The 18,356-nt window shown below is 52.2% G+C and overlaps 9 protein-coding genes across 9 annotated transcripts; 5 read left to right on the top strand and 4 right to left on the bottom strand.

The window, feature by feature from the left end:
* Window positions 1-338: 338 nt before the first annotated feature.
* On the top strand, window positions 339-1,138 carry A1O5_01870 (uncharacterized protein; the record flags this gene model as incomplete). Its single annotated transcript, XM_007742486.1, has 2 exons — window positions 339-753; window positions 813-1,138. The coding sequence occupies 2 exons, from the start codon at window positions 339-341 to the stop codon at window positions 1,136-1,138; spliced, it is 741 nt and encodes a 246-aa protein (XP_007740676.1).
* Window positions 1,139-1,170: 32 nt separating this feature from the next.
* Window positions 1,171-3,062, bottom strand: A1O5_01869 (uncharacterized protein; the record flags this gene model as incomplete). The annotated part of the gene is made up of 3 exons (XM_007742485.1): window positions 1,171-2,110; window positions 2,167-2,653; window positions 2,717-3,062. The coding sequence occupies 3 exons, from the start codon at window positions 3,060-3,062 to the stop codon at window positions 1,171-1,173; spliced, it is 1,773 nt and encodes a 590-aa protein (XP_007740675.1).
* A 2,258-nt stretch (window positions 3,063-5,320) lies between these two features.
* On the top strand, window positions 5,321-6,254 carry A1O5_01868 (uncharacterized protein; the record flags this gene model as incomplete). The annotated part of the gene is made up of 3 exons (XM_007742484.1): window positions 5,321-5,463; window positions 5,539-5,869; window positions 5,928-6,254. The coding sequence occupies 3 exons, from the start codon at window positions 5,321-5,323 to the stop codon at window positions 6,252-6,254; spliced, it is 801 nt and encodes a 266-aa protein (XP_007740674.1).
* Window positions 6,255-7,812: 1,558 nt separating this feature from the next.
* A1O5_01867 (uncharacterized protein) lies at window positions 7,813-9,057 on the bottom strand (the record flags this gene model as incomplete). Its single annotated transcript, XM_007742483.1, has 2 exons — window positions 7,813-8,799; window positions 8,998-9,057. 2 exons carry the CDS (start codon window positions 9,055-9,057, stop codon window positions 7,813-7,815), a joined length of 1,047 nt encoding a protein of 348 aa, XP_007740673.1.
* A 495-nt stretch (window positions 9,058-9,552) lies between these two features.
* A1O5_01866 (uncharacterized protein) lies at window positions 9,553-10,701 on the top strand (the record flags this gene model as incomplete). Its single annotated transcript, XM_007742482.1, has 1 exon — window positions 9,553-10,701. The coding sequence occupies one exon, from the start codon at window positions 9,553-9,555 to the stop codon at window positions 10,699-10,701; it is 1,149 nt and encodes a 382-aa protein (XP_007740672.1).
* A 125-nt stretch (window positions 10,702-10,826) lies between these two features.
* Window positions 10,827-12,226, bottom strand: A1O5_01865 (uncharacterized protein; the record flags this gene model as incomplete). Its single annotated transcript, XM_007742481.1, has 2 exons — window positions 10,827-11,902; window positions 11,953-12,226. 2 exons carry the CDS (start codon window positions 12,224-12,226, stop codon window positions 10,827-10,829), a joined length of 1,350 nt encoding a protein of 449 aa, XP_007740671.1.
* A 781-nt stretch (window positions 12,227-13,007) lies between these two features.
* Window positions 13,008-13,796, top strand: A1O5_01864 (uncharacterized protein; the record flags this gene model as incomplete). The annotated part of the gene is made up of 1 exon (XM_007742480.1): window positions 13,008-13,796. The coding sequence occupies one exon, from the start codon at window positions 13,008-13,010 to the stop codon at window positions 13,794-13,796; it is 789 nt and encodes a 262-aa protein (XP_007740670.1).
* A 577-nt stretch (window positions 13,797-14,373) lies between these two features.
* A1O5_01863 (uncharacterized protein) lies at window positions 14,374-15,663 on the bottom strand (the record flags this gene model as incomplete). Its single annotated transcript, XM_007742479.1, has 1 exon — window positions 14,374-15,663. The coding sequence occupies one exon, from the start codon at window positions 15,661-15,663 to the stop codon at window positions 14,374-14,376; it is 1,290 nt and encodes a 429-aa protein (XP_007740669.1).
* Window positions 15,664-16,395: 732 nt separating this feature from the next.
* A1O5_01862 (uncharacterized protein) lies at window positions 16,396-17,354 on the top strand (the record flags this gene model as incomplete). Its single annotated transcript, XM_007742478.1, has 3 exons — window positions 16,396-16,699; window positions 16,761-16,787; window positions 16,858-17,354. The coding sequence occupies 3 exons, from the start codon at window positions 16,396-16,398 to the stop codon at window positions 17,352-17,354; spliced, it is 828 nt and encodes a 275-aa protein (XP_007740668.1).
* Between the last annotated feature and the right edge of the window lie 1,002 nt (window positions 17,355-18,356).

The following is an 18,356-nucleotide window of genomic DNA, read 5'->3' as shown; positions in this document are numbered from 1 at the left end:
GAAAACCTCCTCGAGTAGACTGGCTTCCTGGCGCCGATCAGGTCTCCCCTCCGCAACATGCGAGCTTCGCGTAGATCACGTGTGCACTGTGCATGGTTTGGGTTCTGAATATGATTACTAGTTATTAGTCTGGCAGCATATTTGGAACCACGGGTGGTCAGACCTTCATCAAAGGCTTAATAATGTGGTGCCCGATGCCGCTGGGGACCTACATTTGGGACCTTTGATATTTTGAGCACAGAGGAAGCAGCTTTTGACACGCTGGTGCATATAAGGATCCGTCAGTCCCCTCTGTCTTGTTCAAAAATGTCGTCCCTCCCAAGATCGACAATCCCAGAATGGCGCCTAAACCGGTGGTATTCGTCCTTCATGGTGCATGGCACGGTCCGGTGTACTTTGAGCCGGTCAAGTCCAAACTTGAGGCGCTTGGATATACCATGGTCTGTCCACAGCAGCCTTCCACCGGTGGCATCCCCCCAACCACAACCTTGTACGACGACGCGGCTCATGTCCGGGCCGAGCTGGAGCAACTAGTTGAACAAGGCGAAGATGTTGTACTGGTGTTGCACTCGTATGGCGGGATGGTAGGGACACAAGCAGCCGCCGGATTGGGGAAGGCTGAGAGGATGAAGCGAGGACAAAAAGGCGGCATAGTCCGACTGTTTTATGCCTGTGCATTTCTTTTGCCGCTGGGAAAAGATCTGTGTGGTGGGCTCGGTGGCCGGCTTCCTCCGTGGATCAAAGAGGAGGCAAGTGAAAACGCTGCTCCGCTTATTTCAGGAGTATTAACTCGAGATTGGGTATCTAGGAAGACGGCAGCTGCAACGCAACTATGCCCGAGCATGTGTTCTATCATGACCTGCCAGCTGAAGAACAGAAGCATTGGGCGTCGAAATTGAAACATCATAGCACCATCGCCCAGAACACTCCGCTGACCCAGGTCGCTTACACCGACATTCCAGTGACGTACCTATATTGCGAGGACGACCAAGCTCTGCCTCTCGCTGTGCAGGAGATGATGGTGAAGCAGTCAGGTTTGACGGACGTGCAGGAACTAAGGTGTGGAGCCGGGCATTCGCCCTTCCTGAGCCAGCCCGATGTGTTCGTGGCCAGCATCATCAAGTCCATCACGGCTTGATGCAGACACTGTGGTGTCATCAGAAAAACCGATCACAGTCTTATTTGGACATTCCCGGGCGTCTGTGGAGATTGCTCAGAAGAACTTGGTGTTGGTATACCCCGACGGGGCGGCCGATGGAAATCAGACAAATTGCTCTGCTGGACTGGTAGAATCGGTATCCAGTCCGATGGAGACGGGTTACTATTTGGTCTTGCAAATACCGAACCTTGGTTTGACATATCCGTAGAGGACAAGGTGACCTCCGTCCATATTTGTGCAGCAGGCTCTTCGAGTATGTAGTCCCACCACAAGTATGTAGCCATAAGATTGATGTAAGCGTGCCAGTCGGAAACATATGGCCATCGCACAACATATTCTTGCAGTTTTTGCACAAAATATGGCTTGTTGGGAGTGTTCAGTGAAGCAAGACCTCCGAGTGTCAATGCCCACAGCAGCAAGCGGGTGTAGTCATCCATATCAGTGCCTTGATCAAGACAGGCAGTTTCTTCCGCTTGGAAAACTTCGAAATTTTCCATAGCAAGGAGAAGCTCTCCAGCAAGTCGGGGTCTAACACCGGCGGTGGGTGGCAGAGGAAACAAAACCAAATCGCTATAGATGAGGCCAGCCACACGGCAAACATTCCATAAGTAGTCGGTTCTTTGCGGATTGAGAGGTATCTTCGGCCCGAAACCGGATAGCTTGTGGTGCGTTTCATTGGCTGCATTAACTATATCGATCAGGTTTGGGGCGTTTGGTCGGCCTTGCTGGTAGTGGTCAAGAGCGACAGTAACCTCGCCCGCAACTCTCAAGGCATTTGCCAGGTCCATCCCGGTGGGATCTAGCTGTCTGAAGCCAGTACCGATCACCATCGACATCATGATAGCATCATGGTCAGGCTGATATGTGGGTCCTTTGAGAATGGAGAAGGATGGAAGTACCCACGGAAAAGAAGGTGTCATACCAAGTCTCGAGCTGACCATCAAGTCGGCGCTATCATCAGTATTAGCTGGCGTTTAAGACAATACGGGACAGGAATGTCAACGAACAATTGAAGAAGTTGCGGGAGTCCAAATTGTTGCATGGTTTGAATCCCACCACGCTTGACGACGAGTTCCAGCAGTGCTTGAATCATGGAAGGTATAACGGTAAGTCTGGCATAGAGGTGTAGACTTTGAGCGGTCGCTAATGGAGAGGGGCGAATGGTTTCCGGAAATTGGGTCGGGTTGGGATCGGTCAGGTTGGCTACCATAATCATCGCCATGATCAGTGAATCGGGTGCTGGGCCTTTGAGGTTCTGGAGCTCTTTCGTCACCAAAGCTAGGCCGCGAGCCTGGTGTTTCAGCCGCAGAACCTCGATATTGTTAGGAAACCGCTCGTTCTTAATGTCCGCGCGGATGAGGTTTGCCGCAGAGGCGACTTGCAGGTGAAACATCAACGGCCACTCTTGCCCGCTCCTTCTCCATGCTATCTTCACCATCGACACTTCGTTCGCCGAGGCGACGGTAATTAGCTTCGGATGTATACATTCATAGGCTTGCAAGAAGCAGGCGCGTTAGTCATAGCGGCAACCTCCAGGAAGATTGTCAACGTACATACCGTAATCGAGGACTGACTGGAGATATCTCGGCAACGCGGTATGAGGGTTGGACCCAAAGGGGTCGACCTTGTCTTGCGAAAGACGTGATAACGGGCTGATCTTGAATTTAGTCACCAGGACTTTGTCTTGCTCCGGCTTTTGAGTGTTGTCTTCATGAGAACCTGGGCCCTCAACAATCCATTTGACGACCGTCTGCCCACGCTTGGCTTTTCTCCTTGAATGTGTGACTCGAGCAGCGTGAGCACGTGCTCGGGACTTTTCCAACGACTTCCGAGCCGCAGCACTTGAAGGATCTTGAAAGGCCACGAAATGAAAGGTGTCCTCCTTCTTTTGTTGGTCAGCCATCGCGATCTCAGTGAATGCGGTAGTCTCGATAAATCCTTGTTGAGAATTGTCAAAGAATTGCCTGTCGAGTTGCAGCACTAAGGGAAATCCAAGCAGCCTACATCAATAGAGGGGTCGAAATGGATGCTATATCTGGAACAAATGCACGGACTTAATATTAGTGCGTTTTGGCGCCAGTAGTAGGCCTGACGCAGTCGCTAGCGTCAGCCCTTGTAGCGTCAATCAGGGGTTCAGGTCGGTTGTCGATATCTGCCGTCGGAGTGCATTGTCCTATCAAAAGGTATCGAATCACGCCTTGGGGACAGAGACTTCGAGGTAGAAGCAGAATCTGATGTAGAAAAGCAGGAGACAACTGAGTCCTTGACAAGGTCGAAGCTGTCGCATAGAATGAAAGTTGCGTTGTGCTTGCACACTTAGTCATCTTGGCTGCTAGTCATGAATGGAGAATGGTGCCTAAAGAAGTGATCCATCATCAGTGCAGATTGAGGAATAGGTGCGGGGAGATCATCAATAAGGAAAGGCGAGCCAAGGGCTTAGCAAATGCATCATATAAGGCTTTGTCGGGGTCAGTCAGCCAGAACGTTACCGACGCGACAGCCAGATATGTATATACGTCGTAACCTATGATGACCATCTTGATGTTTCTCATAGGGCTAAGAATGATGCAACTGACTGACAAGGAACAATTTCAGGAACTGAGCATTGACCACGGGGTAAAGAAACTGGTAAAAACGTCGAGATGCCTGGACGCCGCACAACAGCAGTCCAAAAAAGCGTACTCCGTACTTCGTATATCATCCATGCCCACTGGCGAGCCGGGCGAGCCCATGGGAGGAACGGCCAGAGGTTCAACCACCGTGCTCAATGTGGCATCAGTCCCAATCATGGGATCCAATTTGGTCAATCTTCTAGCTATTCTCTTGAGAATGCACAAGCGCTTTTGCTCTGCCTGAGAGAAAGAACCTCAAGCGGTGCAACATACCTGTTCTGGGATGGAGGTCCGTTGGAGGCTGATCTGGGGAAATGAGCTGGGCAAGGGTCGAACCTACTTGAGCCGCGGCATCAGTTGCTCCGCCGAGGCATTGATTGGCGATCTCGATGGAGGCCTGCTTTGCAGAGAAATCTGTATTGCATCGGACGGAAAACGTAGATTGAAGTCCGAACAGGATATGCATGAAACGACAGTACGGAGTAGGAATAATGAGTGGCAACAGGAATCAAAGTGAAATGAAAGTGAAATGGAAGTCGAGGAGGAAAACTCGCCTCTTGAAGGGGCATTAGCAGTCTAACCTCTTTGGGAATAGTGAATTTCCTGGAACTAGCGTCCCCAAAGCATTTGATTGGACAAACGCTTCTTCCTGCTCATTTCCTTGTAGCGGCTGCGATTCGATCAGTTCCTCCGCCTCCGCGAACCTGGACGCGTCTTCATTCAACTTCATGGAACAACTTCGCCTGGAACGTAATCTGCTTGCGGTTGTTGAGCTTGCTTTTCCTGTTGGCCAGAACACTATCTCTCATCACATGCTGTTCGCACGGATCTTTTACTTCACGTGGAAAGAGCTGGCCGATCATACGTTCCCACCCCCATCAGCTTGGCCGGACGCGGCAGGCTAGATTCCTTGTTTCTACACAATCCATACTCTTCGAGATTGCATTTTCCTCCTCGGTCCTCCAGCCTCAGCTTCTATAGCTTGTGTACCCTGCTTGACTACCGACCACCTGCATTAGCTTCAGGCTCGATGCTCAAGCTTTGTCGGGAAGATGCTACCTCTGGTATCAGTTACCTCCGGCGCTGCCTCAACACTGCGTTGTCGTCAGGAACTCGATACTTCATATGAAGCAGCTGCCGCCCGCCTCGTCTCAGTCTGTTCCTCATTCCTTCCAACTGTAGGAGGACTTTCCTTTACCGGTCACTTTTCGTTCTGTTATTCTTGCTGTTTGGTGCTTGCCGTTTCGAGGGCTTCTGCTCCTTGACTCCTCTCACTACTTAGATACTTTCTCTTTGGTCCTCTCTGCATCGTCAGCAAGCCAGCCACCGCTCACTTCTTTGTACTCTTTCTGTTTCACAGCTGGCCGCTCTTTTCGCCAAAATGTCCTTCGCTTCAACTTGTGTACCCTTTCTTCTTCTGCTTCTAACACTTGTCAACGCCGCACCGTTTGCACTTGATAAAAGAGGTAGTTGCTGATATTGGTGAATGGAGAGGATCGACGAGGCTGACATATGTTCTTCAGCTATTTCCCAAGATTTACTCAGCCAAATGTCATTCTTCGAACAATACTCCGCGGCTGCATACTGTCCGAACAACAATGTGGCCTCATCCAACACTACTATTACTTGCACTGCCGGAAACTGCCCTCTTGTTCAAACGGCGCAGGCAGAGTCATTGCTTGAGTTTCAGAAGTAGGTGTAGTCCGTCCTCTCCATTTCTATCTGTGCTAGGCTGAGCACAGCTAACGTCCATCTTCCCACTCACAGTGAAGGGCTGGCGGACTCAACAGGATTCGTTGCCATTGACCACACGAACCAACTGATAGTGATGTCTTTCCGAGGCACCACTTCATTCTCAAACATTCTCGCAGACATCAACTTGGTCATGGTTCCTTGGACCCTGTGCAATCTGTGCACCGCGCATTCTGGCTTCCTTGACTCCTGGCGGACGGTCAAACCACAGATTCAGGGCGTCCTTGCCAGTGCCAAAGCTAGTTACCCCTCGTACAATATTATCTCCACGGGCCATAGCCTGGGCGGCGCAGTAGCGACCCTGGCTGCTGCTGACTTGAGAACGTCGGGCTATAACATTGCCCTGGTATGTCAGCTTCCAAGGATCAGCCAAGTCCACGATTCTTTTGACTGACATCAATAAGTACACGTACGGTTCCCCGATGGTAGGAAACTATCTTCTAGCGACATTCATCACCAATCAATCAGGCGGCAATTACCGCGTGACCCATGCCGAAGACATCGTCCCCAAGCTGCCAGGTTACCCAATCTTCGCTCATGTTTCGCCCGAATACTGGATCACATCCCCGACCAACGCCGCAGTGACGGTAAATGATGTGCAGGTGAGCACCGGCGTGATTGATTTGCAAGGTAATCAGGGGCAGCTCGATAGCAGCATTGAGGATCATGGTTGGTATTTCAATAGTATTGCAGCGTGTTCTCCAGGACTTGGGTCGGAATTGGTCAGGTGAACTGTAACGGCACTGATATCGGAGTTGTCATGAGAAGAGCATCGCTTCTGGAGTGACGCTCATGGTTCACAAGGCATCCTGCGGACTTTTGGCATCTTTACGGACAATGGCTGTCTTGAGGCCAAAGCACGGCCGCACGTTGCGGGTGACATATGAAGCCCTGATTATATAGCTATAGAGTCACATAATTGGATCTGTACATACCACTTACCAACTTCCATTACTCTCCGAAGCAAGGAGTGATGCCGTCGATGTGCCTTTTCCAGGGATACAGGACTGGTAAAAGGAGGGGAATTACTAGTATACAGTCTGCTCGTTTGGTTTTACTGTGCCCTCGACACCACCGCAACCTCCTGGTCGTAAACTCGTTGTCACCGAACGAGGAACATGATTTGGGCCCTCGCTGTGTATAACGAACGGTGTCCATAGAACATGGGTTTGTAAACTCAGAACTCACCTCGCGTCGTAGGTGATGGAGGGGACTATAGGCCCCCGATGCCAAATTGGCTACCCGGCGTAGCGTTGAAGAGGAGGCCGATTTTACCAATCTCACTCAGAGTGTAGGTAGGGCTCTTTTTAGGTAGATGAACATCTGTAGGTGGTGGCGGCCACTACCCTCCGGTTGCAACATCCATCTCGGGCAGAGCAAATCAGTGCCTGCTTGCGTCTGAGACCCCGTGGCGTCGTCGTCCAATATCGCGGCATTCAAGTGTCCGCCGGGAACAAAGATGCACTGCTTGGATCTCGGTACCCTCCAGGCCGATGAAGGATGGTACTGAGCCCCCCCGGTCCCGACTTCAGACCCATTCTTTGGATCGTTCTGGGCGGCCTGGATCGAGTATCCGGGCCTCGGAGGCATTCTCTTTGAGACGGGATGTACGGAGGACCTTGAAATTGTACGTAGTGTCGTCCCCCTCTTGTGCTCCTGTGCTTGGTGGTGCATTACTCCTCCATCGGTGTGATTGATGCGTCAACTTATAATCACCACGCTCGAACCACTGGCACTGCTGGCGCCAATGACTGATCTCTTCCCCGCCCCCGCGGATACCGAGCATCACAGGCTTGCCGCAGCCACCAAGGCATCGCGCTGCACCATTTTCCAGGCCACACGCCGGGTCTATGCGTCATGCAGGTGAACCTTGAGCGGAGCGGGGCCTGGATCTGGACGACGGACTAGTTCCACATTGCGGAAAATTATGAGCTCAGCCATGCGCACGGCTCTTTGATGCGAAGTTGGTCTTCGGGCATGATATAGATGATGCCAAAAGGTACATGAGGATGTCTCACGGATGTTTCGCTCTTGAGCAAGTAAGGTTTCAAACCGACTTGCATTGGTCGAGAAAATGTCATCTCGTTGGGATAGAAAGGGAGGTGAAAATAAGTGTAAAGAGAGGCGCCAAGGGCAGGTCTGCAATCAATGCAGTCTAACCACATTAGGTAGTCCAATCAAATACTCTTCTTACATAGTAGGAGTATTAATAACACAAATGAACGATCCTTCGTGTACGAGTACTTGTATCTACGCGTAAGGAGCCAATGGCCTACCAGGTAAAGAGGATCAATAAGTCGCAGCCAGCCTCATCACTAGATAGTCCCCGCTATTGATTCCCTTGTACTTCTTTCCCGTCTCCTCCCAGGTGCCTGGCAAGGCCTCAATCCAGCGGTCAAAGTTGGGGTTGCAGAAATAGGCAATACTATAACGAGCAGGGACCATGGCGTCCGGGTCTTCATCGGTCAGATCCGCGTTTTCCGGTGGGGGCTGAATAACGCGATGGTTGGTCGACTTGATCTGATCGTTGCTCCAGCGCTGCAGCAAGTCGCCCGCATTGACCACGATGGTGCCCGGGATGGGCGTGGCTCGCACCCACGTGCCCTTGGGGGACTTGACCTCTAGCCCGCCAATGTCGTCTTGGAACAGCAGCGTGATGGAGCCGTAATCCGAGTGTTCACCCGCGCGGACCTGGTTCGGGTTGTCCCGCCAAACGCTCTTCTTCACGGGCGGGTAGTGTAGCAGTCGGAGCGTGTTGTCCCCTCCGTCGGTGTAGCTGTCGAAGAAGTGCTCCTCCATGCCCATGCCCAGGGCTATGGCGCGCATGACGTTGACGTGCAAGTCTTTCAAGGTGAGAAAGAACCGCTGCATGTCCCGGGTGAAAGCGGCGCCAGCTTCATCCAGGTGTGCAGGCCACTGGTTGGGCTTCCCCTCTACCCCTTCACGGCCGATCTCCATGGATTCCTTCAGATCCGGGTTCGAGGCGCGCAGTTTGGCGATGACATCTGGGTCGTCGGATTGGGTAACCTTTTCGCGGCCCCAGGTTACATAGCCGCGATTGGCGTCCGGGGTGGTCCATCTCAGCCCGTCCTTCTGATCCTGGGGACGCTTGAAGAAGTCGGCCGACTGCGCGAAGGCCAAGGAAACCTGATCCTCGGGGATTCCGTGGTTCTGCAGGTACAGAAAGCCTGAGGACTTGAAGGCCTTTGAAATTTGCTCGGCGGTCGCCTGTTTGGCGGCGGCAGAACCGTGCAGGAAGGCGCCAAAGTCAATCAGCTGTGAGAAGTTAGTCCTGCTAGTTAGGTGTTGGTGGTCGAAAGGGGAAGGTGGTGTTTATGGGGAAGTAGAGGAAGGGCAGAAAGGGGCAGGTGGTGCAAATGTGTCCCTAATAATGGAGCAGCTCCAATGAAGCCTCACTAGCCTCAGTGGAGGGGGCATGCACAGGCACATAACTATGTACTATGCCGTACTTACCGGCATGACCAGATCATCCTGCTCTACCCCCCTTTGGGAGACATCGCCTGCTGAGCCCATCTTTCGCAAGGCTGAAGTGGGCCCGATTCCCCTGAGGATCTTGGATGGGTGCGTATACAACGGACAGTGCGGCCGGAGAGTTGCCTTGACTATGTAAGTGGCTTGAAGGTGGATGCAGGGAACAATCTGCGGTAAATGGCGCGTGTGGTGCTCGTTGTGGAGTGCGGCTCGCTTGGCGACTCACAGACACAGAGACCCGAGTTCCTCGAGGGACTGCCGGATTGCTCAAGAATCATGAAAACAAAGAAAGGCGAGTTATATCACATATATCGTGACGGGCGTCTTCCTCGGCATGGGACAAATAAAACAACGATTGGACAAGAGCCTGATAAGGATAAGGAACACAAACTCGCCACCGTCGCTAGTGGCGGAGGAGCCCGTGTCTGTCCATACTCTCGATATCATTGTTGTCCAACCTACAGTGCTTCATTCCTCTATACACCACAGGAGGTAGCTAGATACTAGGTAGGTACATAGCCACATATGACCGCCAACATGCCTCAGCCAGCTGTCGTCGACATCCACACCCACATGTACCCGCCTTCATACATCAAACTCCTCTCCTCGCGCTCCACAGTCCCCTATATCTACCATCCAACACCAGCCGAAACTCCAGACTCAGATCCGCGTCTCATCATCCTCGCCTCGGATGACGACCCGTCGCGCCCCAAATCCTCGCGAGGAAGACCCGTCGACAGCACATACTCGTCCTTTGACCAGAAGCGTGCCTTCATGCGCCGCCACGGCATTTCCTGCAGCGTCATCAGCCTGGCAAATCCCTGGTTGGACTTTCTCGACCCAGACTCCGCGCTAAAGACGGCCCAGGAAATCAACAACGACCTCGACGCCGCGTGTGCCGAGAACAACGGCTCAGCCTCGCATGAGGGATTGAAACTCTTCGCCTTTGGCTGTCTCCCCCTGTCCGCTCCGGCAAGGGACATCGTGAGCGAAATCCAGCGATTGAAGTCCCTCGGCCACGTCAAAGGCGTCATCATGGGCACGACAGGCCTGGGAAACGGCTTGGACGACCCGGCTTTGGACGACGTCTACTCGGCCTTGTCCTCCACGGCGACCTTGGTCTTCTTACATCCGCACTATGGCCTGCCCGATTCCGCCTTTGGAGGCCCCGAAGTCGTCGCAAAGTCCGGCCATGTCCTGCCCCTGGCTCTAGGCTTTCCCTTGGAGACAACCATCGCCGTGTCCAGGATGTATCTATCTGGTGTCTTCGACCGTCATCCCCAGCTGCAGTTCCTTCTGGCCCATTCAGGCGGCACCTTACCATTCCTGGCGGGAAGGATTGAATCTTGTGTGGCACATGAACGGGAATTCATCGCCAATGGTGGTCACAGGCAAGGTCCCCAGCGGTCAATATGGGACGTTCTGCATACCAACATTTACCTCGACGCGGTAATATATGGCCAGCCCGGACTGAAAGCCGCGATTGAGGCAGCAGGGAGCGTGGATCGAGTGATGTTCGGGACGGATCATCCTTTCTTCCCGCCGTTGGGAGATGACAAGGAAGCCAAGTGGTTGAGCGTGGAGAGCAACAAAGGGGCCATTGACGGCTGTTTCCCGGAGGATGAGGACGCGAAGAGAAAGATACTGGGTGGAAATGCCATCAGAGTGCTCGGTTTGGACTTATAACATTTCCCACCAAATCAACGAGATCGATCGTCCCCTGGCGACTCTACTGGTACAGTATTCTTGTGCATCTGAACAACCATGGAAATTCGACAAAGACCTTCGGGAGTCCGCTCAAAAGAAAAGGTTCAAACACCCCTTCTTCCAGATAAGATGTCCCAACCTAAATGCTCCCAGACTTCTCCAATGAACCACTCCGGTGAGCACTCGCTCTTCTTGATTCCCTCCGTCATTTTCGTCAATTCTTCATTTTCCTCTTCTTCGTCCTCACGTCTCAGAGAACTGTAGAACGTGTCGTCATCATCGCCAAACACACCTCGAAGAAGGGTATTTTGTAGTGTGTCTTCGATGCGCCGCCGAAGACCCTTGTCATCAGCCACAGCTTTTGAGTCGCACTCCTGCACGGCAAAAAGGAGCAGAGACTTTTCAGACATTTTTTGGCTGTTTGCACGCAAAAATTCCATAGCCTTGCGCAGAATCCAGATAAGGTATGGTCCTTCAGCTGTAGCGGTACCTACTGCCGACCCCCTGTCAATATGCGCAACGTCCAACAAACCGCATGGTGCAAGCAGGCCTGGCTGCTCTTTGCTTATCCCAGTCGAGTCTGTGAAAACTAAAAGGGACAAGGATGAGCCCACATGGTCCAGGATTGTGCACAAGTATCCTTCCAGGAGTTCACACTGAGCATCGCTGGAGACATCAAGCGCAGTTATCATCTTCACCAGCGTCCAAATTATCTCTTTGGCTTTGGTCGCGTCTCGTTCACCGATCAGTGCGAATCCGTGGATGGGTGTCTCATGTGCTGGAGCAGATCCCCGTCTCTTCGCCTTGTTTGCAAGCTTTCGTTTGTGGTTCTCATTCAAAGCGAACTGATAAAGCTGTCCCAAGAACGCCCGAAACACCTTGATCACGTCGGAAAGAGCCGGGTGATACTGTTCACCGCCCTCGCCTGTCTGTGGCCGGATGCGATCCACCCCCTGCAGAACTGATGGGTAGACATTCCTGAAGGCCGCACAAAGGTCTTTAATAGATTGATCTTCCTGCTTGGCATGACTTTTCCGTCTTGCACCCAAGTGCTTTTCAAGTATCCTTGAGATAGGAATGGCAGAAGCTCTGACTGCATTCACAAGAGTCTCCTGATCGGGATCTGCTAGACGCAGGCTATGACGGAGAGATATGAAGCCGTGAAGGAATGATTGACGATCTACCATAGATTAGTATCTCCCCAAACCTGGAATTTTCGAGCGAACGCACCCATGAGAGGTACATCGAGGCCTTCAATTTTTAAGTCAATATCGTCATCGTCGAGGTCAAGGTTGTTCTTTTGTTGTTGGGCTGTTTGTAGGGCTTTTCTCGTCGAAGACGCTGGGGTTTCTCGCTTGCGTTTACCAACAGCAGACTGTCCCTTTGAACGCTGGGCTTCCTCACCAGCCAGAAGAGAGTCTCTCTCTTTTCTCAGCCTCGCCAGCTCATTGACTAGCTTCAAGCGCTCTGATTCGGCCTTCTGATAGCAGCTTTTCCAGTACATTCCTGCGTCGAAGTCGAAAATCGTGGTGGATGGATCACGAGACCGAGTCACAATGGACCGACGGAGATGCTCGAGGTATTCTCACTAGATCAGCCGAGAATAGCTTTATCTTGGCAGGTTCATACCTTCTATGGACAACTGAGATGGTTTCGATCGAACCACGGCAACTGCAAAAGCGATGTGGGCAGGGCAGGGCAAGTCATGATAGTTCCGGTTGGGGTCTGGCTTCAGGCGAGTGGTCATATCTCTTGTTCATGTTAAGAGAGATTATGAGAATGGCATATTGAGAGGAAAAGAAGACGAGATTACAAGCTGCTGAAGGAGAGGGAAGAAGATAAGGAGCGGTTGGTGTCATTGAGTCAAAAGAGAGCATTGGAAATCGAGAATTGCGCAGGAAGCATGGAAGGCACACCCATCGTTTCACATCTCATAGGGAGGAGCATACAAGAAATGACTTATTTTACGTGAGAGTCACCATAACCTCAAAAAGCTAAAATGACTTCGATTGACCGACTTGGGAAGGTGAGTTTCCTCCAGCTCTCAAGTGGGTGACAATCATCAGGCTGGTTGGACTGGTTGGGCTGGTCTTAGGTTGGTCTTGGGCTGGTTGGCGGTCAAGGCTGGTGCACAACATTTGGATACCGTTTTGGTGCGCCGTAGTAACTAGTGCGGAGCATACACTTTCTGTGTCCTTCCTTTTGTCGCTTCTCGGTCTTCGTGTTGCCTGCGAAACTACACCAACAACTGCATAAATCCCACCTTGACATGCGTCTTCGCAACTATGGCGCCGTCAAGTGAGGCAGATATGTCCGTCGACTATTACGAACTGCTGTCAATTCCAATGACAGCATCGGAATCTGAAATCCGACGTGCTTATAGGAAAACCTCGCTGCTCTATCACCCCGACAAAGTCAAGCCCACACCAGAGACCTTGGAGAAGTTCCAACTGCTGCAGACTGCGCTTAATATTCTGACAGACGCCGCTGAGAAGTTAAAGTATGACCAGACGCGGGAAGCTAAGCAAAGGCGTCTGGCAGAGACTGCTGCGCTCGAGAGCCGACGGCGACAGATGAAGGAAGAGCTGGAGAAAAGAGAGGGATCTGCCACTGGAATGCCCGCCTCTGTAAGCGGCGTGAAGCGCACTTGGACCGAGCGAGAACTCGAGATCAAGCGTATTGCCGAAGAGAACAGAAAGAAGCGAGAGGTGGCAATGGCACAGAAGACTCGAGAGGCGCAGGTCCGAGCACAGGCAGCCGAAGCAGCGGAAGAAGACAAGTCTTCCGGTTCGATAGACCGGTCTGTTAAGGTGCGCTGGATCAAGGAAGCAGATGGGCTGGATATTGATCAAGAGGCACTCGAAGAAAACTTCGCCTCGGGCGATGTGGAGAATGTCCTAATGCTAAAAGACAAGAAACGCCGTGTAGAAGGCAGAGAAAAAAAGGTCCTACTTGGCACAGCCGTTATTGTGTTCAAATCGTTGGCTACAGCTAAGAAAGTAGTGGCACAGGGTCCATGGGAGGGTATCGAAAGTGTCGAGTGGGCGGCAACAAAAGAAGCTGATGGCGGTTGAACGTGGAGGATGGCCTATGATTTCCACCAGTCCCGGCCACCGCGACCTGCTCAGAAAGTTCAATTTACGCCCAGACAGAGAGTCTCAAGCACCAAATCCGGACTGGGCCCAGAGGGCAAACTTTTGTCAGTGAGTTGCCGTCGGTTGTCAGGCACTGAATAAGGCAGCAGAAAGCCCTCTCCGAGATGTTGATTCCTCAAACAATGCAGCTCACAGCAAGACCAGTTTGCTCTGGGAGTCCATCGAGCCCCTGTGCTTCAGCCTGACTGACCTCTGCTACGCCAACTGCCAATCTGCAAGCCCGGATCGAACAATGACTGTTCATTCCAAACATTTGAGATGCACGGATCAAGTCCCCAGCGTCCATCTCACAAGCACCCTGGAAAATGATCCTTTGCAGAGGACGAGGCCATCTACAACAAGACGCCTTTGCTAAGCTGTGAAGGTTAGTAACTCGAGGAACCAGAAGGCAGGAATTCTAGAGATTTGTGCCTTGCAGCCCGTACACAGATCCGTTTAGCGACCATGGAAGACGAGAATTTTGTTGTTGTTTTTTTGACGTCGAAAGTCCGTCCTTTTAATCAACTTCCTCGTCGTCTTCCTCCTCTTCACGTCGGGGCTTGGCCTTCCTCTCCTTCCTCCGTAAACTCTGCTCGACGCCCTCCCTGAGCCACCGGGGTACAAACGGCTTGAGCATGACCCCTTGCTGTTCTCCACCTTCCGCTGTCTCCCACTGGACCTTGTACTGCTCATTGGGGTCATAATTCGTCCTGTCCGCGGTCAACTGGATATCCGTCATCATCTCCAAGCGACACAGCGCGAGGCCGATATTGCCCACCCCGTCGAGCCATTTGCCACTACTCCGGCCTCGGCCTTTTGCCTTCATCTTGCAGATATTTGACCCCGGAGGTGGGAGCGGAAGCGGCGTTTCCACACCGCGGGCTTTATACTCGGGCGTCTCTTGGTGTGCCGGCAACGGCTCGGTGTCCGTGGCGTACAGTTGGCACGGCAGTATCCTCTTCCTGACCACGCCAGTGTGATGCGTCCGTATGGTCAACTCCTGGCCCAGATAACACCCCTTGAAGAAGTCTATTCCGCCAAAGAAATCGATGTTGCTTTCTTGCGGCAGCGCGTGGCCGGAGATGATCTCGGACTGGCCCTCCGCAACGCCGTTGAGCATGCGGTGGATGGTGTATTCTTCCAGCGTCGCTTGTTGACTCCCAGTGTCTTCCAGTTGCCGTAGTGCGCCCGGTTTATGAGAGGATGCTTCGTCGAGCCAGCGGACGCCCATTCCAGGCCTGGGATCTTGCCCACCCAGCCTCGATCTGCGGTTCGATCTCTCTAAATCGTTACCACCGCCGCCGGAAGGCGACGGCCAAGTATAATACACCCCCATCGCCTCCGCGTCCACCTTTTCAAGCGTAAACTTTGCGCGTAGCTTGTGTTTCTTCAAATGTTTCAACAACTCCCCCGCGCTTGCCGAGTCGACTTCGATAAACCATTCTTCCCCAAGTTTGTCACTGCCCGCAGGTGGTGGTGGGTAGATAAATACATCATTTAATATCCTGCCCTGGGCAGAGAGAAACGCCGTGTAGATCGGGTTCGTGCTCCCTCCAATGTCGAGGATCTTCGCAGGGATGAGGTTATGGAGGAAGAGAGCAGCGTCGGGCCCGGCGAGGCGGATGATGCTGCGGTTCGTGAGATGGAGGTGCTTGCTGCTCCGGGCCGATGATGGAGCGTAGAGCCGTCGCGGGGAGGTCCTGAACGTGCGGCGCAACTGAGATTGGTGATCGAGATAGCGGCTCCGCGTCTGGCATTCGGGGCATATGAATGGGCGAAAGGCAGTGGCTTTGAGCTTAGGAGGCATGTTGAAAACGCTATATTTCGCTTTCGACTTACGGTGTCGAGGACCGGAGTACACTCTATACGGAGAGGGAAGACCAGGGAAGACCTACTCGGTACTTGGACCTGACAGCTTCGAGACGAACTTGGCCGACATTTCGCGGCGGATCTCCAAACGTCTCCGCACCGTCCAAGGACCGCAAGGCTGAGTGGAAAAATACATGGCAGAGCCTTGCAACCCCTCATTGACCTCATTTTCCTCCCTGGTTGTCCTTGAGGTGCCCTTCTGATACATGCACTCACTCTCCAACCTGATGAGTCGGTTACCAGGAGACTCTCTTCAAATCCATCAGCGGGTAGCGGAAACCTATCGTCCGAAAGACCGACGACTACTGTTCCAACTCAGGTGCGCCCAATGCACGCCCATGCCACTTGGTTCAGTCTTGTTGGCAGCAAATTATGAGGGCACCATCGAGAAGAGGCCTGCCTATAGAAGACATCAATGGACTCGCCTCTTTTTTTCTCCTCCTTGCGAAGAGCCGCATCCGAGCCGTTCCGACGAACCCAGGATCTTAGGATCTCAACTCTGAACTGCACTTCATCCCCAGATGTCAAGATCAACTTCGACTTTCAATCTCTCTATAGAGTCGTGGAATTGGTATTTGATAGCTCAAATAAAAAGAACGTTTGCACCCCTTGGATGTTCCGTATCGTCTGCCTCTTCTCGAATTAGCCCTCACAAAAAGCCCGCAGACGAATGGCAGGCGAACAGATTCTAGTGTCAACACCCGAACTGGCTCCGCGCAACGATACAGCTCTTCGAAAGGGCCCGGATGCCAGTCATGTACCCGTTCCTAGCGGCCTTTTCAAACGCGTAACATACGGACGAGACCTATGGTTGTGTGGTTCTACAAAGTTTGACGACAAAAGCATCGCAGTGGGAAGCTTCAGCAGTCTCCACAGAGTGAACCTCGTCCATCTTCAGAATGAGCTGGCGCTTATAAAGACTGAAATGAGCGAGCATGAGACAGTGTCGGAAGAGCAGATCCAGAAGCTGCAGAGTACTATGCATGACTATACTGGGTTACAAATTCAGCGCCTCTAACCAATCCTCTAACGCAGGGAAGTGGTTGCCATACGAGATTTCGAGTACATGAAGACCTTGAAGCGAACAATTGTGCAGACTCAACCTCGAGCACAACTAAAAAGCTCGTTTCAGCATCTGGTTGCATGATTCATCTGGAATCATGCAACCATCTGGATACTTACCCTAACGATACGACCTATCTCAATATCGAGCGGAACACGGAGAAGGAGGTCGGAGCTCTGCGCGAGTTCTTAAGAAAATGGCTGCCCAGACAACTGAGCTGGTCTTTGGAAGCGCGGTGGGAGAGGCCCTATGAGTACCATTTGGGTGAATATCCGGCTTACTATTCCCGGTTCGTGGAGGGAGTCCCCAAGTTCCTGTTTGCACCCGCGGCTGGCTGCTCGTTCGTTGTTCCCATGACGATCATGGTAAAAGGCGGGGCGTCGCAGAAGAAAAGCCTGACCACGGTATCTGTGGCTGTCACGATCTTTGCGATGATATTGACCATTGGGGCCAAACTAGAAAACAAAGACGCCTTGGCCGTCACAGCAGCTTACGCTGCTGTCCTTGTAGTATTCGTGGGATCTAGTGTGGGACAGCGATCCCAACATCATAGCTTTCATATGTAGCTCGATAGAAGGAAGACGGAGGTTGAAGGGTCGAGTCATGTTTAGCTTGTTGGCAATCCACGCATCCATAGAAAACAATTCTACTAGTGCTTGGGCAATGCCAACAACGATCGACCGCAAGGAAGTTGAGAAATATAAACACAAAATACGATATATATTGTCTACCTTGGTCCCTAGGTATGTAGTCGAACGCTTACACAACCGGTGCACCATTTCCTGTACCGTGTTAGTTCACGCTACGTCGAACCGCAGCCGAGAATTGGACAAATCTATTTTTCTGACTGTGGCATTTGTGAAGGCGAAGGCGAGACAACTGTCCATTACACTATCCAGCACTTCCATTCAAAGAGCAAAGAGTCCATGCTTTTATTTTGCTCAGGGAGAAGACAGTAAAACTAGGGGAGCAATTTCCCTTTCAACCAGCATTCAATGATATCCAGAACCTTGCAATCTGTGCTCTCCCCCTGAACTTCCTCCGTCGTTCTCACACCAGGCTTCCCCAGTCTTGAGAGCTCTTCATCGCTTCCAGAAGCCCATGTCCTGCAGTTCGGTGTACTTCAGCGGCATACGCAACAGATCCTCTTCGCGGAGGATTCTGCCGATTTCTTGGTGGTGCGGCATTTCGCGCCGAGCGTTGATTTTCGACATGTCGTCAAGCCTGTCAGGGAATGGAAGCGCGGGTTAGCCGGGAATGGATGGGGCCAAATGAGGTCGTTTGAAGACAACCCCCGACCGAAAAGCTTAGGCAAAGGGAAGTTCAGGATATTCCTTCGCTGATTCTGCCAGTTGGCAGCTCAGAGAAGAGGGAGGTGCAAGTGGTCACGCTATATGCGATGCCTCCGTGCATTGAACCCCCAGATGTGCAGGGCGATGAGAATCTGCGCCTGACTCGGAGGCGCAATGGAAGTTTCGCAAGGGTGATGGTCTTGATCTCCCACAGAATGCCACCTCTTGACCCGAAGCCGGGGGGACGGCCACAATTGGGGTCTTCTTCTCAGGTTA

The sequence above is a fragment of the Cladophialophora psammophila genome (genome assembly GCF_000585535.1).
Source record: "Cladophialophora psammophila CBS 110553 chromosome Unknown aczJe-supercont1.2, whole genome shotgun sequence".
NCBI classification, from domain to species: domain Eukaryota; kingdom Fungi; phylum Ascomycota; class Eurotiomycetes; order Chaetothyriales; family Herpotrichiellaceae; genus Cladophialophora; species Cladophialophora psammophila.
Note: the sequence above shows the minus strand (reverse complement) of the source record. Positions and strands in the feature narration are given on the sequence as shown.